Raw genomic sequence first — 17,021 nt, forward strand, 5'->3', positions numbered from 1 at the left:
CAACCCGGAAATTGGTGGCCAGAATGATTATGTTTCTGAGTCATTTTTTAAAACATTAGTGTAGATAATTCATGAATGTATATAAGATACATGAAATCAAAAAGTGTGGTGCATATTCGTCCACACTATGCCTACAGAACACCACTATGGGTGTGAACTAGTCCATTCCACATAGTTTGTCCATAGTTTATAACAGTTATGAACTGTGATGTGGTGTGGATTGATCCTTATTACAGAATGTAATGTAAAACAGTTTACACCCACCAATTTCTCACCCACACCATAGAACATCCCGTAACTATTTCAGCCACCATTACTTGGCATTGGAGAAAAGTATTTGGAAAGAAGTGTGGATTTACAAATACCCATGCCAATAGTTTACAAATTGCCCGAATTGAAAAACTTTTATGGGTTTGGGCTTAGGTTAGTATGCAAGCCCATTGAACAAATGCTTAAATGCTCAACCCAACCCAAGTTGAGAGAGAGAGAGGGATTAAACTTCAAAGAAAAAGCTTAGGTCGAAGGCTAAAACTTAAACGAACAAGATTGATAAAAGAAAATGATTCACAAATTCACCATTGCGCATCTTCATGTTTTTGCTTCCTATATTTGTATAATTGTATTCTCCACTAGCCATGTTTGGATTAGTGTAGAAGCAAAATTACTTAATTCTCCCCGTAAGAGAAATGCTCAACGGGGTTTGAATTTTGAAAACCGAGAGAGTTTCAACGTACCTTCACTTTTCAAGAATTAAACGATTTTAACCCTATAGGCTATATCTACTCACGAGCGCGGGATCAAAATGGGCGGTAGGTCCTCTTTCACCGACTTTTGCCACGTGGCAAGTTAAAATTTCCAACAGCCTCAGGCCGCAACCATGCGTCACGAAAGAAGAAACCAAGGTGTGAATGGCCTGACCGAGCTACCGGACCCAACCACCTAGAGAAGTTGAGAGTTGAATTTGAGACTTGAGGATCCATCCTAATTACCTAATTATCTAACTAACCAGTAACTAATCACAAAGAAAATCAAGTAATTAACGACGACTCAGGGACATGTCAGACAGTTCACACTAAACCAAGGACATCAGGGTCAATTCAGGAAGAAGAAAAAAATTTCCGATATTGTAAATTTATACATGAATTAATAGTTCCACCGGTCATTTTTAAGGCAGTATATCCAGTCATACCGTATTCTTTGGCACATCTACAGCCCATATCTCTTCTAATTTTTTCATTATCTCTGCTCTGGTAAGAGAGAAATTCCTTGGACTTTCAGAGTTCAGAGCTACCCCCCCAGTTCCACACTTCCACCCGGTTTCCCCCTCTTTCTTTGTTCTAAATGTTTTATCTTCTTGTTGTTGATCTCTGGAATTAGGGGAGATTTGATTTCTCTGACTAGGAACTCAAGTGGGTTTCCATGATTCATTCAGCAGCCCTGCATCTCTGCTAGGGCTGCAGGATTGTCTAAAAAAGGGGAGGAGGCAAAAATGGTTTTCAAGGGGAGATTTTTCTCCTCTAAGAAATCAGATTCTTCAAGCCCCGATGGATCGAACAGTCCCAAAACCCTAAGTTCAGATTCGCCCAACAGATCCGAGAAGAAGAAGGTCAAATCCACGAAGGATGATCAGCAGATCGGTCTCAGTGGCGGGAACTTTGGTGTTGGGTGTCGTCAAACGCATGTCAAAGATGGCAGGAAGCAGCCGCAGCCGGAGCAGCAGCAGCAGAAGAAGAAGGAGATCAAGGGCAAGGAAGTTCAAGCTTCATTGAAGTCGACTTCGGCGGCAGTTTCTAGTAATGCTTCCAGTTCGGTTTCGAAATTGCGGAAAATGCCTGAGGTGAAAGAGGGGCCTTCGGCGGTCGCGCCACTTCTGGCATCGTCGCTTGGGTTGAATAGGATAAAGACGAGATCAGGGCCGTTGCCACAGGAGAGCTTCTTTGGGTTCCGCGGGGACAAGGGGTTGAATGGTGCGAGCAATTTATCGAGGCCTGCTACCGATGGGTCTTCGCCTTCGACTTCCTCATCGGCAGCTTCCGGGAAGAACATTGGCAAGAAGAAAGATGTTCAGAAACTTAATAAGGACAATGCTTCACCTGGTAGTTGGATTGGCAATGGCAGCAATTGCGATAGCATGTCGACTGGGAGTACACAATCAAGGGATCAGAGTCCGAGTGTCCAGGTCAGGTCCTGTCTACAGAATGGTGACTCATCAGCCGAAATGGGTATGGATCTTTTACAACTATTTATTTCTCTACTGTCGTTCATTGTCATAGTAATTATCTTATCTCTTCCGCTGTATTTAAAATGTGTAATAGTTGCCTATACAACGAAAACAATAAGAACCAATGGAAATTTTATTCGATTGTCCATATCGTATTCAAATATGTCCAACGCGTAAGTAGTTAGATGGCTATGCAACTTTTTTTCTGGATCAGAAACACTAAGAAGTATTGCATTGAGTTAAGAGTTTAAAAAGCTGGTTTGATTATTTTTTGTTGCACCCTTTGGCCTAGCAAGAATTGAGTGGAAAAGCTTTTGGCTAAATATCGCTGACCCTCCCTTTACTCGAAATCTTGAAAATATTTTGTTTGAAATCATTTTACCTTTTTCCTATTCTCTTCTACGACCAGTTCATGAAGTTCCTTTTGGTGGAGGTGGCTATTATTTATTTATTTATTTATTTAGTTTTTGATTTTTGTGGAGGTGGATATTTTCTCACCAGTCTACAATAGCAGCAGGAGAAAAAAGGAACAGAAACTTCCTCTGGTTAAATGTGACTCCCCTGCTTTTCAGACTTAAGCAATATATAACTCAAGCAGTGTTAAGCACAAAGAGGCGTGATCTTCTACATAGGGGTTTCTTGTGCTTTTTTGTTGTTTGCCCTTTTCTGAAAACTGCCATCTGGTGATTATTCAAGTTTATTGAGCTTTAGAGGCTTTGGCAGGTTATCTTTTTCTGTGAGATTAAGATCACTTGCAAATACACAAGAACTTGGAATTCTGTCACAGTTTCTGTTGAGATGTTTGCGTCATTAAAAAGTTGCAGGGGGATGCATCTGACTTGGTTGTGGCTTTAGGGAAATTTGGTTGTGGGCCATTTCTTGGTTGTGAATAGATAGCTTAATGAGGACTTGGAATTCTGTGGGAGTTGTCCCATATCCTGTTCTAATGGATATCTTGATCAACTGAAAAAAATTACTGATGATTAATCTAATAGTGAGGCTTCTAGACAGTCTGTGATTGGATAGCTTGTTGGTGGGAGTGAAGTTCTGTGGCAGTTCCCCCTATCACTGGAAAGACTTCAGCTATTGTGTGGGGCCAATCAGATGATTAATGAGTAATGATGAGCTAAATGAGTGACCTCTCATTAAGTTGCATAGAAGGAATGCATTCCTCAATGTAAATTTCCTCCTGTATCAGTGTTGGTGCTTGTCCCTTGTTCATACTGAAACTGTATTTCTTATCCCCTTTTCTTTTTTCTCATAGAGTTTTATCTTTGCATGCAAGAAGAGAAAATCAAGAAAGGTCTATCAATAAAAAGAAAATCAAGGAAGTGCCATAGTAACAACAAAAAATTAATGAGGTGCTGTAAACAGATCTTGAACAGTTGAACTGCAAAAAACAAGGAAGTTATCAAGAGCAGCAAGATACTCAAGAAAAAAAATGAGAAGGGGAAAATAAAGATCTCACACCTTAACTTAGACAACATGGGTTTATACCTTAATACACTATGGGATAATGGAGCATGGGCTCATACATGAAAAATTTCTTCTACTACTCAGGAACCATATCTTTATTACATGTTTAGCTCACTTGTAGAGATCAGAGGTGGAACAAAAGGAACTAGTTCTTATATAAATTTACCTTTGTAAATTGGAAAGCTGTAAAACTATTGCATGCCTACCTTATTTAAAAGGGATAGTTCGATTGCCTTTTTTTTCAAAAGGTAAGGCTGTTAGGAACTGCCTAACTCAGGGACTCTTTCGAGGAAGCTGAGAGATACTTCTGTTACAATTCTGCTATACCAGCCTCTCCACTTGTCCAGTTTGTTATTTAGTTATAGATAGATAGATAGATAGAGGGATAATCAATAATTCCCCTCCTAGCTTCCTTTCCTTATTTATATACTTCTGTTACAATTCTGTTATACCAGCCTCTCCACTTGTCCAATTTGTTATTTAGTTTGTTCTAGTGGTTGGCTGTTAGTTACATTCCTTAAAGGCTGGCATGGCCTTTTCTTGTACACTTGTATTCCCTTTATTTGTGTCTCAACAAAGGCATTATACTAAAAACAAAAGGATTAAGTGATTACATCTGAACTTGTTAGACCTGATCAGACTATAGATGATTTACACCCATTTGTGTATAGACTATACAAAATGTTAGCAAGATACCAACATGAGAACAAAATATCCCTGTCAAAAGATCCATTGCAGCCAATCCTTTGAATTCCTTATGGGCTGATCATGAGCACAACATTCCTTTAATTCTGTTCAGCAAAGTTTGCTTGCTTGAGAGTTGAGAGGCAGATTTCAAAGATCTGATCATTCCCCTCCTTCCATATGCACCAAAACACAGCCCTTGGTGTCAAATCCCACACCAATCTGCCTCTTTTCCTTAGACCTTTAATATTCTGACTGAGCAAAAAAGACTGAATGGACTGAGGGAGGCAGCCAGCCCATCTAAATGTGTCTAAGATAACACTCATCTTATAAGAAGATGGGCAGTGCAAGAAAAGGTGGTTGGCTGTTTCCAACTCATCAGAGCATAAAATACAGCACAACTGATCCAAAACTATTCCTCGGGCTAAAACTTGTCTTGGACTAAACACTTTCCATCACTGCTGGCCAGACAAAGTATATTTTTTTTTGATCAATAAGACCAGACAAAGAATTTAACTTTGAAGTTTGGACAGGGCAAAACTCTTCTGTCAGCTGGAACTTATCAACATCTTCTATGCACAGATTTCTGTACAGGGATTTCATCGAAAACGTGCCACTGCTTTCCCAACACCAGTAGCATGAATCAGACACCCGCACCTATGGATTATGATTCTGAATCAGTTGGAGCATCTCCATTAAATGATCTAGCTCCAAGTTGTTTATATTCTTTCTAAAACTTGGGGTCCAAGAGACTATACAGTAACAATCCATGATCAGGGCTTCTCTATCTTGAGCTATCAGAAACAAAGAAGGGAAAAGTTCTGTAAGAGCTTGTTCCCTTTTGGTTGGAAAATTCTCCTCCCAGCTTAACCCTTAAACTTTTGTTTGTTTCTTTCCATGCTCTCTCTCTCTCTCTATGTGATAACAAAAATTAATGATCAATTATAAAACAATAAGCTTCCTAAAATTAAAAGTAAAATCTGGCTCACAAAATCATGTGTACATTAACAATTTTTTTTGGTTTTCTTGTAAAAAAATCATGAGTTGTGCAATTTACTTGAAGAGTGGATATTTCTCTAGGGCCGGAAATTATGTGGTTCGTTTGTTGAGTTTATTCATTGGCCTGCCAATAGTTGATAATTTCTTGATGCATTTGAAGTCCCATATGATGTTGTTATAACTATGGAGAGGGCTGGCTAACAGATGCACACCTCATTGCCTACCTGAAGGAAGAGGAAGTTTCACTTGATATTCCAATATTCCATTTCTTATTTTACTAGATGAAGAAATGAGGATACCATGACAAAGGTTCTTGCTTCTCATTTGTCATGTTCTGGTTCCTTGGCTCAGTAATCTGAATTTGGGATTTATTAGGCTTGGAAACTCGTTTTTGCTAGGAAAATGGCTCTGGAGGTTCTCTTTGGACTCACACATATTGTGGCATAATAATCAACAGCATTCATGGGTTATTTGGTCAATGGTTGGGATAGTCTTGAATACTAGAGCTTCCGTGGATTCTCTTAGATGTTTTAAAAAAGTTCATTTTTTGTTGTTTTTCAACTTTGATGCCAGAATTTGGACGGCTAATTCTTCAGGTCTTTTCTCATGTGCCTCTTTCTTTTCTTGCCTATATATGGACCTCAATCTTAGAGGGTTTTTCTTTGCGAGCACTATCTGGGGTGAACCAATACCACCTAAGATTAGGTGTGCTTTTTTTTATTTTTATTTTTTTGTTGATAGGTAGTTCATTTGAAAATCGGTACTTGTAAAATTTTCAAAAGAGAAGGCTCAAGAGTTAGTTCACTTGCTTATTTTCTGTCTCCTTGCATCCAGAATTTGGGAATTTTCCTTTCCTTGTATGGTGGCAGGTGAATTCGCCCAGCCCTTGGTGATATGGGAATTCTTTTCATTCCTTCATTTTTCTCGCTAGTCAAGAAGGGAGAAAAGATTCTATATAGATGCACTAAAGCAGTAATTTTGTGGTGTATTCGGAAGGAATGGGATCCTATAATCTTTAAAAAAGAACCATATTTGCTTGTGATTATAGCTGTCCAATGAGCATTGGATTCGATAGAGAACCTCCATAGGGAAGGGGAGGGAATGGCCATTCCCTCAAATGGTGGAACGACATTCCACCAGGATTGGGAATGGGATTCCGATTCCGTCCAACCAAACAGTTGGAATCGGAATGGCCCATTCCTATTCTGATTCTGATTCCAGACCCCTATTCCCGTGAATCAAACGTGCCCATACTTGTCAAAAAAATTGTCAAATACAATGGACTTACAAGATTCTGGCTCCATTGGATAGGTAACTGAATAAACCATCTAATGACACTAAAATCATGTAAAATGGACAAGTTTTGACTCTGAAAAATAGCTGAAAGAAAACTGAAAAGTTTGCAAATTTAACTCCTCAAAAATCTAATAACTCTTTAAGAAATACTTAAATTTTGCCACTACTGGAGGAATTTGAAGAAACTTGATTAGTTTTTTCATGCTTTCTTTGCCTTTTTCCATGCTTGCATCACTTGGTTCCCAGTTTATCAATGCATTGAGGTAAATAGACTCAATAGGAATATTGTGCTATCATCTTCCATAGACAATCTCTACTGTCAGGCCTGATCAGAAAATGAATACCCTTTGCAATAATTGATGGAGGGAGGGTCTTCTGGTGGATTTCAGATTCTGCAAGACCCTTAAGAGACCACTCTATCTATGTTCCATTGGGTTTCCAGATTGGCCACTCTATCTATGTTGTTATCTTAACTCGTGTCAAAAACTGTTTGTGAAGGCATAGATTTACAAGTATAGTTAAATTCTGTATTGTTCATTTTTTGGACAACAACGTAGAAAAAAATTATTAAGGTAGAAGAGAACTTCTGTGTTTTGTTCTTGTCAAACTTTGATGACAAGGGAATCTGTAGTGTGGACCCCTCCGCCTGAAGGATGGGTAAAGCTGAACTTTGATGGCAGCAGCCAAGGAAACCCAGGTCCATCGGGGATAGGAGGGGTGCTGAGAGACATGGAGAGCAACATATTAGCCTTGTTTTCAGGCCCTGTGGGAATTGGAGACTCTAATAGAGCTAAGATTTTAGCTGCGGTACAAGGTATTCAGATTGCAGAACAATTAGGAGTTCAGCGCTTGGTAGTTGAAGGAGACTCTCAAATTGTTGTGGGATGGTTGAAAGACCCAGCTTTAGCCATGTGGCAACACAGATTTATTAAGGAGAGTAAATTGGCTTACAAGAAATATGACTGTTACCTCTCTATGGGTGGGAAGATCAGCAAACACCTTAGCGGATGGGTTAGCTAAGCAGGGCTACAAGGGAGCAGTTATTTTGGGCTGCTTTGTAATTTTATTTATGGTTAACTCTGTTTTACTTTGATGTAATACTTCTCTGAAGAGGTAACAGCTCATGCCTCTTCAGTGGTGTTATTTTCTGATTAAATAAGTTTCTTCATTCATCAAACAAAATTCCTATTTCTAATATTTCCACTTCTTGAATGGAAAGGATGTTTCCATTTAACTGTTTTTTTTAATCAGAAAAGCAGAATTTTATTTAATTACGATAATCTGTTACATAATTACAGCAAATACAAAGCAGACATTGCACAACAGAGGGTTACATTAAAGCCCAGAACAGCTGCTGCCTATGAACTCCCTGTTTGGCTAATGAATCAGCCATCCCATTTGTAGTTCTCCTGATCCATGTGAATGAGGCATTGAGTTCCCTTGCTAGGCTTTCAATTTCTGTAAGGGGATGTCTATAAATCCAAGGTGTATTACCCCTTGAATTGGTCCATAATATCACTACTTTTGAGTCCCCTTCTACCTCCAAATTCTTAAGATCTGCTTGCTTGGAAATTTTTAAACCCTGTAGTATAGCTAAATCAGCCTTTAGAGAATCACCTTCCCCTAGAGTCCTGAAAACATAGCTAATACTTTTCTCGAGGAGTCTCTGATCACACCGCCAATTCCTACCAGTCCCTGCCCCAAGCTTTCTATAGAGCTAGCTCCCTCCAAAATCAAGCTTGACTTTGTTGAGACCTGGGGTCTTCCACTCCACCTTTCTTTAATTCTTTCTTTCTTTCTTCTTAGAAAGAGCTCAAGTGTTCTCACCCATTATGCAACTTTTATCTTTATGGCCTCCACTAATTCTTCATTTGACCTGAACTTCTCATTGAAAATTCTTGCATTCCATTCCTCCCATACAGTCTACACCATCGCTGCCCTAATTGATTTCCACATGACCATTCTTCTTTTTGTTGGTTGCCTTGGGAAACCTTGGTTTAAGAGGCTTACTACATCCTAGGGAGTACTCCACCTGCAACCAAAGAGAGAACAGAGAGATTCCTAAACAGAGAGCACAAACGGGCAATGGATCAGTAAATGGGGTAGGGGTTCACCATCTGTAAAACAAAGAATACACATGAGGGGAGAGGCATTTATTTGGCCTTTTTTTTTTGAAGCATGTCACAGGTGTTCAGCCTCCTAGTAAAAACCTCCCAACACAGAGCTTGAATTTTTGGTGGAATGGGCTTGCTCCAAATCTCTTATTCTATTTCACTGGGAAGTTCTCACTCCCAACAGGATTTTGCACAAGAGTATTAAAAAAGGAAGCACAGGTAAAGGTGCCATTCAATGAAGTAGACCAAACTCTAGTGTCCTCCAAAGATTGAACCAAAAAGGCTGATTTAAGTTTGTCAAGCAAACAAATAAGGGACTTACACTCGTTATCCCTCAAATCCCTTTTGAAACCAAAATCCCAACTCAGACCAGAGTGAGAAAAAGTGACAAAATTTGATATAGGTTGTAACTTGTAGTGTAAAATTGAATTAAGTTCAGGGAAATAAGAATAAAAAGGAATATCATCCAACCATAGGTCTTTCCAAAAGAGCACCCTAGAACCACAACCCACATCAAATCTAATGAGATTAAAAAAGATTGGATATACCTCTTGTATTGCTTTCTACGTAGAGCTCGAGGATGATGTGGGAGCAACTTATACATCCGAACTATTGTTCATCAGCCCATGAATGCTTTTTATAATCTTGTGCCACAGCTTGTCTCTTTCCAATGGAAACCTCCAAAGCCACTTGACTAACAGAGAAGTATTTCTGTGAACTAAGTTCCCCAAACCTAGGCCTCCCTTCTCTTTTGTTTTGCTAACTGGTTCCTACTTTACTAGGTGGTCCCTCTTTTCTTCCCTAGGTTCCTAGAGAAAATTCTTCATAAGTTTTTCTAATTCTCCTGCTATTGTAGTTGGAATTCTAAAGGTGGACAGGAAGTAGACTGGTAGGTTTGCTAGAGTTGGTCTAATCAGGGTTATTCTCCTACCTTTGGATAAGTAATTTCTCTTCCACAGTGCCAACTTCCTTGTAAACCTCTTTACCACTGCCTTCCAAAAGATTTCTGATCTTGGATTCCCTTGCAAAGGTAACCCTAAGTACTCCAATGGCCATTGTTTAACTTCACACCCCAGAATCTCAGATAGCACTCAAACTTTCATCTTCCAAGTTAATCCCTGCTATACAACTCTTTCCCCAATTTATCTTCAACTTAGAAATTGATTCAAAGGAACTAGTGAGCCATTGCAGATTTCTTATACTCTATTCATCAAAAAGAAAAAAAAAAATAGTCTTCCTGTCCTCCATCATCTAAATGTGTTATCTCTGATCAGCCTCCACGATCATCCTACCTACTTAGAACATCAGCAATAAGTGAAAAGGAAGGGAGAAAGGGGATCCCCTTGCTTCAACCCTCTTTTTGCTGGAAAGTAATCCCTAGCGATACCATTGATCATGATTGAATATTGCACTGAGCTTAGGCATTCCTTCATCCACATACTCCATTACTCCCCTAACCCAATTCTCCCCATCTTTTCTAGAAGAAAAGATCAGTCCACGAAGTCATAGACCTTCTCTAAATCCAACTTGCACACCAAACCCCTCCCTCTCCTCCTTTTCTCCGCTACACATTCATTTGCCACTAATACCTTGTCTATAATTTGTCTCCCTTCAACAAAAGCACCTTAATGTTGTGAAATGACCAAAGCTAGTACCTGTTTTAGTCTCCCAGCTAAGACTTTTGCTATGATCTTGTAAAGTCTTCCCACTTGAGTTTATTTCCATTTAACTTGTTATTCTTCCAAATGTTTCTGTGCGTGATTTTTTGTGATGGTGGTTAGGGGTGGTATATATGGTTTTGTTTTTTTTTTTTTTTTTGTTATGTTTGGGCTTAGTGTGTGCTATTTGATTTTTTTTCTTTTTTTCTTTTTTGTTTATAGGGGATATGACTGCCATAATTGTAAAGGTGTCTAAGCAATTGTGATTTGTGAGTGCCTTCTTATCTAAGCTACATAATTTTGCCAACTAAGTTCTAGGCCAGTTCCCTAATAATCCAATCAGCATGCATATAAATTGAAAAAAATATCAATACTCTTTACCAATAACATTAATTTTCTCTCAAAATGTAGCAAATTATCATATTAAAGGACAATGGCATTTTAAATCAATTAATTTCAAGAGTAAGAGTAAAGGACAAGGGGCAGAGCCATTTTTCTATTTAATGTAAGAGAGCTTATAAAAAAAAGAAGAAAGCTTTTTATCCTTCTGTTTTTTTTTCTTATTCTCTTATCAAACCCTTGCATCTTGCATCTTTTATATTTTAATGATAAAGTGCTTACAGAAAGCATAAATAATATAAATAATATATGATACGATGCAATCATACAGTAATAATATGTAGTCATAGTACTAACATTACAATAAGGCTGATTTTTGTCACCTAGATGAGGGTTGGTGCCTAGTTGCCCAGACGGGCCTTTTTTATATGAGCTATGGTGTTTTAGGCGATAGCATGACAACTATGGTGGCCACAATGTTGTGTTTTTGTGTTGACTCGGCCTCCTGCTTCTGTTTATTTTACTCCTTTCTCCTTTTCTGTATCTTCTTCCCTCTTTATTTTTTTGATCAGTATATCTTCTTCCCTCTTTAATCTCTCTCTTTCTCTTTCTCTCAGTCTCTCTCAAGTATCTTTTTTTTTCCCTTCAATCTTTCTCCTTTCTTTCCCTGTCAATCTTGAATGTGAGTTTTCTGTTGACAAAAAAAAAAAGTTATTTTGACCTTTTATGTGATGCTTATTTGATCAATTTGGAATCTCTGAAGCGGTGATCAGTAGAGAACCCACCACCCCTTTTATGTGATGTTTTTGCTTGCCCTGTTTCCTTTTCCTTGATCTCAGACTTCTTTTTTGCATTGAGGATGCCTGTTTTTGCTCATTGTAGCTTGTTATACATTGTCTATGCAATCATATGAAGTAGCTGACATACTTTAAGTAAATTAACAAAGGCTCCACTTAATTCCTTGACACTCTCTTCCAGGGCGATATAATTCATCTTGGGGACAAACTAGTGGCTTAAGAAGTTCAGATGCTCATACTCCAGAGGTACAGGTAATTGAAGGTTCTCTATTGTTGTTTTTATGATCACTACAAAATTTTGACTGGATTGTTTTATTTTGTTTAAATTTTCCTTAAATAATGTGATGAGAGAGTGGATTTTTTGCTTTTGTAGACTTCATATGATTGCGATATGCCAAAGGAGTCCGAATCTCCTCGTTTTCAAGCATTACTTCGAGTTACAAGTGCTCCTAGGAAAAGGTTTCCTGCTGATATTAAGAGCTTCTCCCATGAATTGAACTCCAAAGGTGTTCGACCTTTTCCATTTTGGAAGCCTCGGGGCTTAAATAATTTGGAGGTAGTTTTATGACCACCTAGTTTCTAAATACTGATTAGAGAATATATTACCTTTTCTTCTACCATCTCATCTCAGATTTGCTTCTATGATGTATGTATCTGTCTTAATTTATATTGGTTGATGGTTCTTCTAATGTTCTCTTTTGTTTCTGGCATTGTATATTACTACAGGAGGTTTTGGTTGTCATACGGGCAAAATTTGACAAAGCAAAGGAAGAAGTGGACTCTGATCTGGCAATTTTTGCAGGAGATCTGGTCGGTGTTTTAGAAAAAAATGCAGAAACCCATCCTGAATGGCAAGAGACCATTGAGGATTTGTTGGTTTTGGCTCGACGTTGTGCTGTAATGTCACCTGGTGAGTTTTGGCTTCAGTGTGAGGGCATAGTTCAGGATTTGGATGATCGGCGTCAGGAACTTCCCATGGGTATGCAGAAGCAGCTGCACACTCGCATGCTTTTCATCCTCACCAGATGTACCCGGTTGGTGCAATTTCATAAGGAAAGTGGGTTTGCTGAGGATGAACCTGTTCTTAGTCTTCATCAATCTAAAATTATCCATTCTGCTGATAAACGAGTTATATCAGGCCCAGTAAGGGAAGGGAAAAATTTTAATGCTGCAAAGGGCTCAAAGGCAGCATCAGCAAGGAAATCTTATAGCCAGGAGCAACATGGCTTGGATTGGAGAAGAGGGCATACAATACAGCCCATGAATTTAGTCTTGCCTCCTGATGCAGAAGCTCAAAAGAACATTGAATCACCTGCAAGCAGGGACCGAATAGCTTCTTGGAAGAAACTCCCATCTCCTGCAGCAAAAAATCAGAAGGATCCAGCGCCAGTGAAGGATGATTCCTTACAGGTATTAAGCAACAGGAAAGAAAGTTATGATGCAGATATGGCTGCTATTAAGTCTCCTGAACTTCCTCCTACCAAAGATCTACATTCTTCTGCTCCTTCCAAGCATCGGCATAAAGTTTCTTGGGGTTACTGGGGGGATCAGCAGAATATTACTGATGAAAATTCGATAATTTGTCGCATTTGTGAGGAGGAGGTACCAACTTCTCATGTGGAAGACCATTCAAGAATCTGTGCTATTGCTGATAGATGTGATCAGAAAGGCTTAAGTGTCAATGAGCGTCTTATCAGGATTGCTGAAACTCTTGAGAAGATGATGGAGTCCTTTGCACAAAAGGACATGCAGAATGCAATGGGCAGCCCAGATATTGCAAAAGTTTCAAACTCAAGTATCACTGAAGATTCTGATATTCAATCTCCAAAACTCAGTGATTGGTCCCGCAGGGGCTCTGAGGACATGCTTGATTGCCTCCCAGAGTCTGATGATTCTGTTTTTATGGATGACCTAAAGGGTGGTCTACCCTCTATGTCATGTAAAACTCGTTTTGGTCCAAAATCTGACCAAGGAATGACAACATCATCGGCAGGTAGCATGACTCCTCGATCTCCATTATTGACTCCAAGAATCAGCCAAATAGACATGCTATTGGCCGGAAAGGGTGCATACTCTGAACATGAAGATCTTCCACAGGTATCCTCTTGTCTATTCATTTAATTACTTACTCTACTTCTTTTGCATGGAACTTGCTAGAGTATGAGTTTTTTCTTTGGGGGGTGGGGGGGGGGTACTGTATAGAACATTACCCTAGTGCATGGCATGTGCCAGGTATTCGGGTGTCTAAAGATGTTTGGCACATCAAGAAATAATGGCATGGGGATGCATCCATAAATAATTTTTTTTTCTGAAGATAAATAAAAAATAAATTTATTATGAAAGAAGAGAAGAGGATTACAAAATGGCGAAAAGACATCACTCATCCGGAACAACAAAAAACAAACACCAAATTATCTCACCACACCCCAAAAACCACACTCAAATCCCAATTGAAAAAAAAACCTCAAAACAACTCACAACCAGACTTGTAGGGATCAATTAGAGTAAGGTTCTGTTTGTTTTCTCTGAAATCTGACATCTGAAAGTGGTCCACTTTCTGCACTCCTCCCCATACACTCCTCACACCCCTAGAGTCCCCTCAACAAGAAGGGCAAGAACTTGGGCTCTAAATTTTGATGGAAGTGCCCTGGGTAACCCTGGAGTTGTCGGTATAGGGGTAATCCTAAGAGGTGAAAATGGACTCGTTTGCTGGGTTTACAGTGGACCAATTGGATTAGCTGACTCCACAAAGGCTGAAGTATTAGCAGCTCTAACAGGGGTTTGCCTAGTCAGCAAACTGGGTATTCAGAACTTCTCCATCGAAGGCGACTCAGCAAACATCATAAAATGGTTAGGACAACAGGAAGCTGGACCGTGGAGATTTAGTCACATCTTATCAGAGGCGAGAGATCTATTGTCTCTTATGAATGCTTCTTTGTACTGGATTCCAAGGGAGTTAAATGCTACTGCAGATGGTTTAGCAAAACTAGGTGCTAATCTGGAGTCCTTGTATTGTGACAAATTTCCTCCTGTATAACTCTCAGGGGTCTGTCCCCTGTTATGTATCTGTATACCTCCTTGTATACTTCCTTCTCTTTTTAATGAAATCAGTTAATTTTTCTCAAAAAAAAAATTACATTAAGAGGTATATTGGTATTGGTGAACTTTTCTTTCCTCTGAACTCTGAATGTAGAGAATGCTGTTTTGAACTTTGAATTCTGAAAATGATCAAATATCCATTTTGACCCCATATATGAGAGTTTTTGTTTGTCTTTTTTGGGGGTATTGTTGGAAAACAAAAAACTTGTATGATTGCACTTTAAGAGATAAGAGATAGGAGGAAACGAACAACCATTTTTCTCTTAAAAGTTAAAATATTCCTCTTAAGAGATAAGAGTTAAGAGGAAACGAACAGGTCCTAAGAGTTACTTTGATTAAGTCTACTTTTAGCAAACCTTCCTGTTTTCTTCCTCTCATTCTTTAAGATGCCACAAAGGGAGATGCTGAAAGTAGAGAAGATCAGGAAGGAGTTCTTATGGGAGCCTGGTGAAGGAAGAAAGGATCACCTGGTGAGATGGAATTTAGTATGCAAAAGTAAGGAGAAAGGGGTTTTGGGGATAGGCCGTATAGGGAAAAAGAATGTTGCTTTGTTGGGTAAATGGCTACAAAGATGGCCTTTAGAGAGAGAGAGAGAGGCTTTGGCATAAGGTTGTAGGAAGTATTCATGGATGTGCAGGTAATGGTTGGGATGCTGGAGTGTCTCAGCGGGTCACTTTGAGCTCTCTTTGGAAGGCTATTCATGGTATCCTTCTCCAATTCCTCAGCCTTGTCAGGTATGATGTGTGTATTGGAGATAGGGTTCTCTTTCGGGAAGACACCTGGATTGGTACTCCATCCTTGAGGACCTTTATCCATCTTTGTATTCCCTTTCCCTCTTTAAAAATGAACCCACTCAAAGGTTTGTTTTTTTCTCCCAGTTCTCTGGATACAATTGGAATTTGGGGTTCAGAAAAGACTTAGAGACTGTGAGCTTGATCAAGCTGCTCTGATACTCAAAACCCTTGACACAGTTTGTTTGGATTACTCTAAACTTGATACTAGAATTTGAACTCCCAATTCTCTGGGTCTTTTTTCTTGTGCCTCTTTTTTCTCTCAGTTGTGTTCTATCCCTAACTCTCAACCTTTATTTTGTAAGGAAATCTGGTCTAAGCCCATCCTCCCAAAGGTGGGAGCCCTTTGTTGGGAAGTCTCTCATTGGGAAATTAAACACCTTGGATAACTTGCCAAAGAAAAGACCCAACATTTGTAAATCCCCAAGCTAGTGTATCCTTTACAAATCTAATGGAGAAAGCTGTTACCGTCTACTAAATCTCCTGCCCCTTTGTTGTGGAACTTTGAGAAAGGAAATTTGGTCTTTTTGGGTGTAGGTGGATGATGCCTTTGCAAATTGACAGCTTTTCGAAATCCCTAAGCTAGTGTATCCTTTGCAAAGCTAATGGAGAAAGCTGTTACTGTCTACTAAATCTCCTGCCCTTTTGTTGTGGAACTTTGAGAAAGGAAATTTGGTCTTTTTGGGTGTAGGTGGATGATGCCTTTGCAAATTGGCAGCTTTTTGACCATACAAATGTGTGTGTGTGTACACACACAAATGTGTATGTATGTATGTAAATATGTATGCAGAATTTACAAATATACTCATATGTATGTATAAATGTGCATGGTTAGGCTGAGCTCGGGCTACCTAAGGGCTAAACCCGAGCCTAGCCCGAAAAATAAAAAAGCCTGACTTCTTGGTTCCTAGCCCAACCCAAGTTGCACCCTTATCTGGTATTGGAGGTGTATTCGGGAATGTAGAGGGTTAGATTGTTGCTTATTCTCTTGTCCAATTGGAGTGGGGGATGCAATTAGTGCAGAGGTCCAAGTAGTTTTATAGGGAGCACAAATTGCTCTAGAGTCAAGAGTTGAACTTTGGGAGTTTGGTTAATGAAGGAGGCTCTAAATTGGTAAATTGGGTGGCTGAAAGAACTTGAGACAGTAACTTGGTCTTTCAGGGGGTGATGAGAAGATTCAAGTGGCTAACTTCCAATTTAATGGTTAGAGTTTAGTAGGAGAGGAGATCGGTTAATGGGCTGGTAGACCTACTATCTAAGAGTGAGAAACTTGAAGATGTTGATTGACAGTTTTGTGGGCTTGATTGGGTTGGAGATTAATTGGCTTAAGAGTGAAATTGTAGGGATCAATTTGGAAGAAGGGGAACTACTGCGGTTTGTTAAGTTACTGGGTTTGTGAGGGTAGAAATTGGCTTGTAATAGACATAGAAATCTGCTGAATTAAAAATATGAAAGAAAGTAGTTTCTTGAAGAGAGAAGGAGGAGAGAAGGAGAAGAAGAGAAGAGAAGTTGAAAGAAAAGAGAGCAATAATCTGGCCGCCCCCTTC

At 39.2% G+C, this 17,021-nt stretch overlaps 1 protein-coding gene across 2 annotated transcripts in view; it reads left to right on the top strand.

Annotated features, from left to right (window-relative positions):
- The first annotated feature begins 1,167 nt into the window (after positions 1 to 1,167).
- Positions 1,168 to 17,021, top strand: part of LOC148855194 (putative serine/threonine protein kinase IREH1) — a 43,008-nt gene continuing 27,154 nt past the window's right edge. Inside the window, exons 1-4 of one of the 2 annotated variants that reach the window (XM_088982503.1) lie at positions 1,168 to 2,222; positions 11,766 to 11,836; positions 11,958 to 12,140; positions 12,311 to 13,681. In XM_088982503.1, coding sequence (XP_088838629.1) covers positions 1,490 to 2,222; positions 11,766 to 11,836; positions 11,958 to 12,140; positions 12,311 to 13,681 — 2,358 coding nt within the window. In that variant the 5' untranslated portion in view covers positions 1,168 to 1,489. The remainder of the gene's footprint in view (positions 2,223 to 11,765; positions 11,837 to 11,957; positions 12,141 to 12,310; positions 13,682 to 17,021) is intronic. The other variant, XM_088982504.1, reaches the window with a different exon arrangement.

This window comes from Nelumbo lutea, chromosome 4, assembly GCF_056320005.1.
Source record: "Nelumbo lutea isolate HS-2025 chromosome 4, American lotus-T2T, whole genome shotgun sequence".
Lineage (NCBI taxonomy): Eukaryota > Viridiplantae > Streptophyta > Magnoliopsida > Proteales > Nelumbonaceae > Nelumbo > Nelumbo lutea.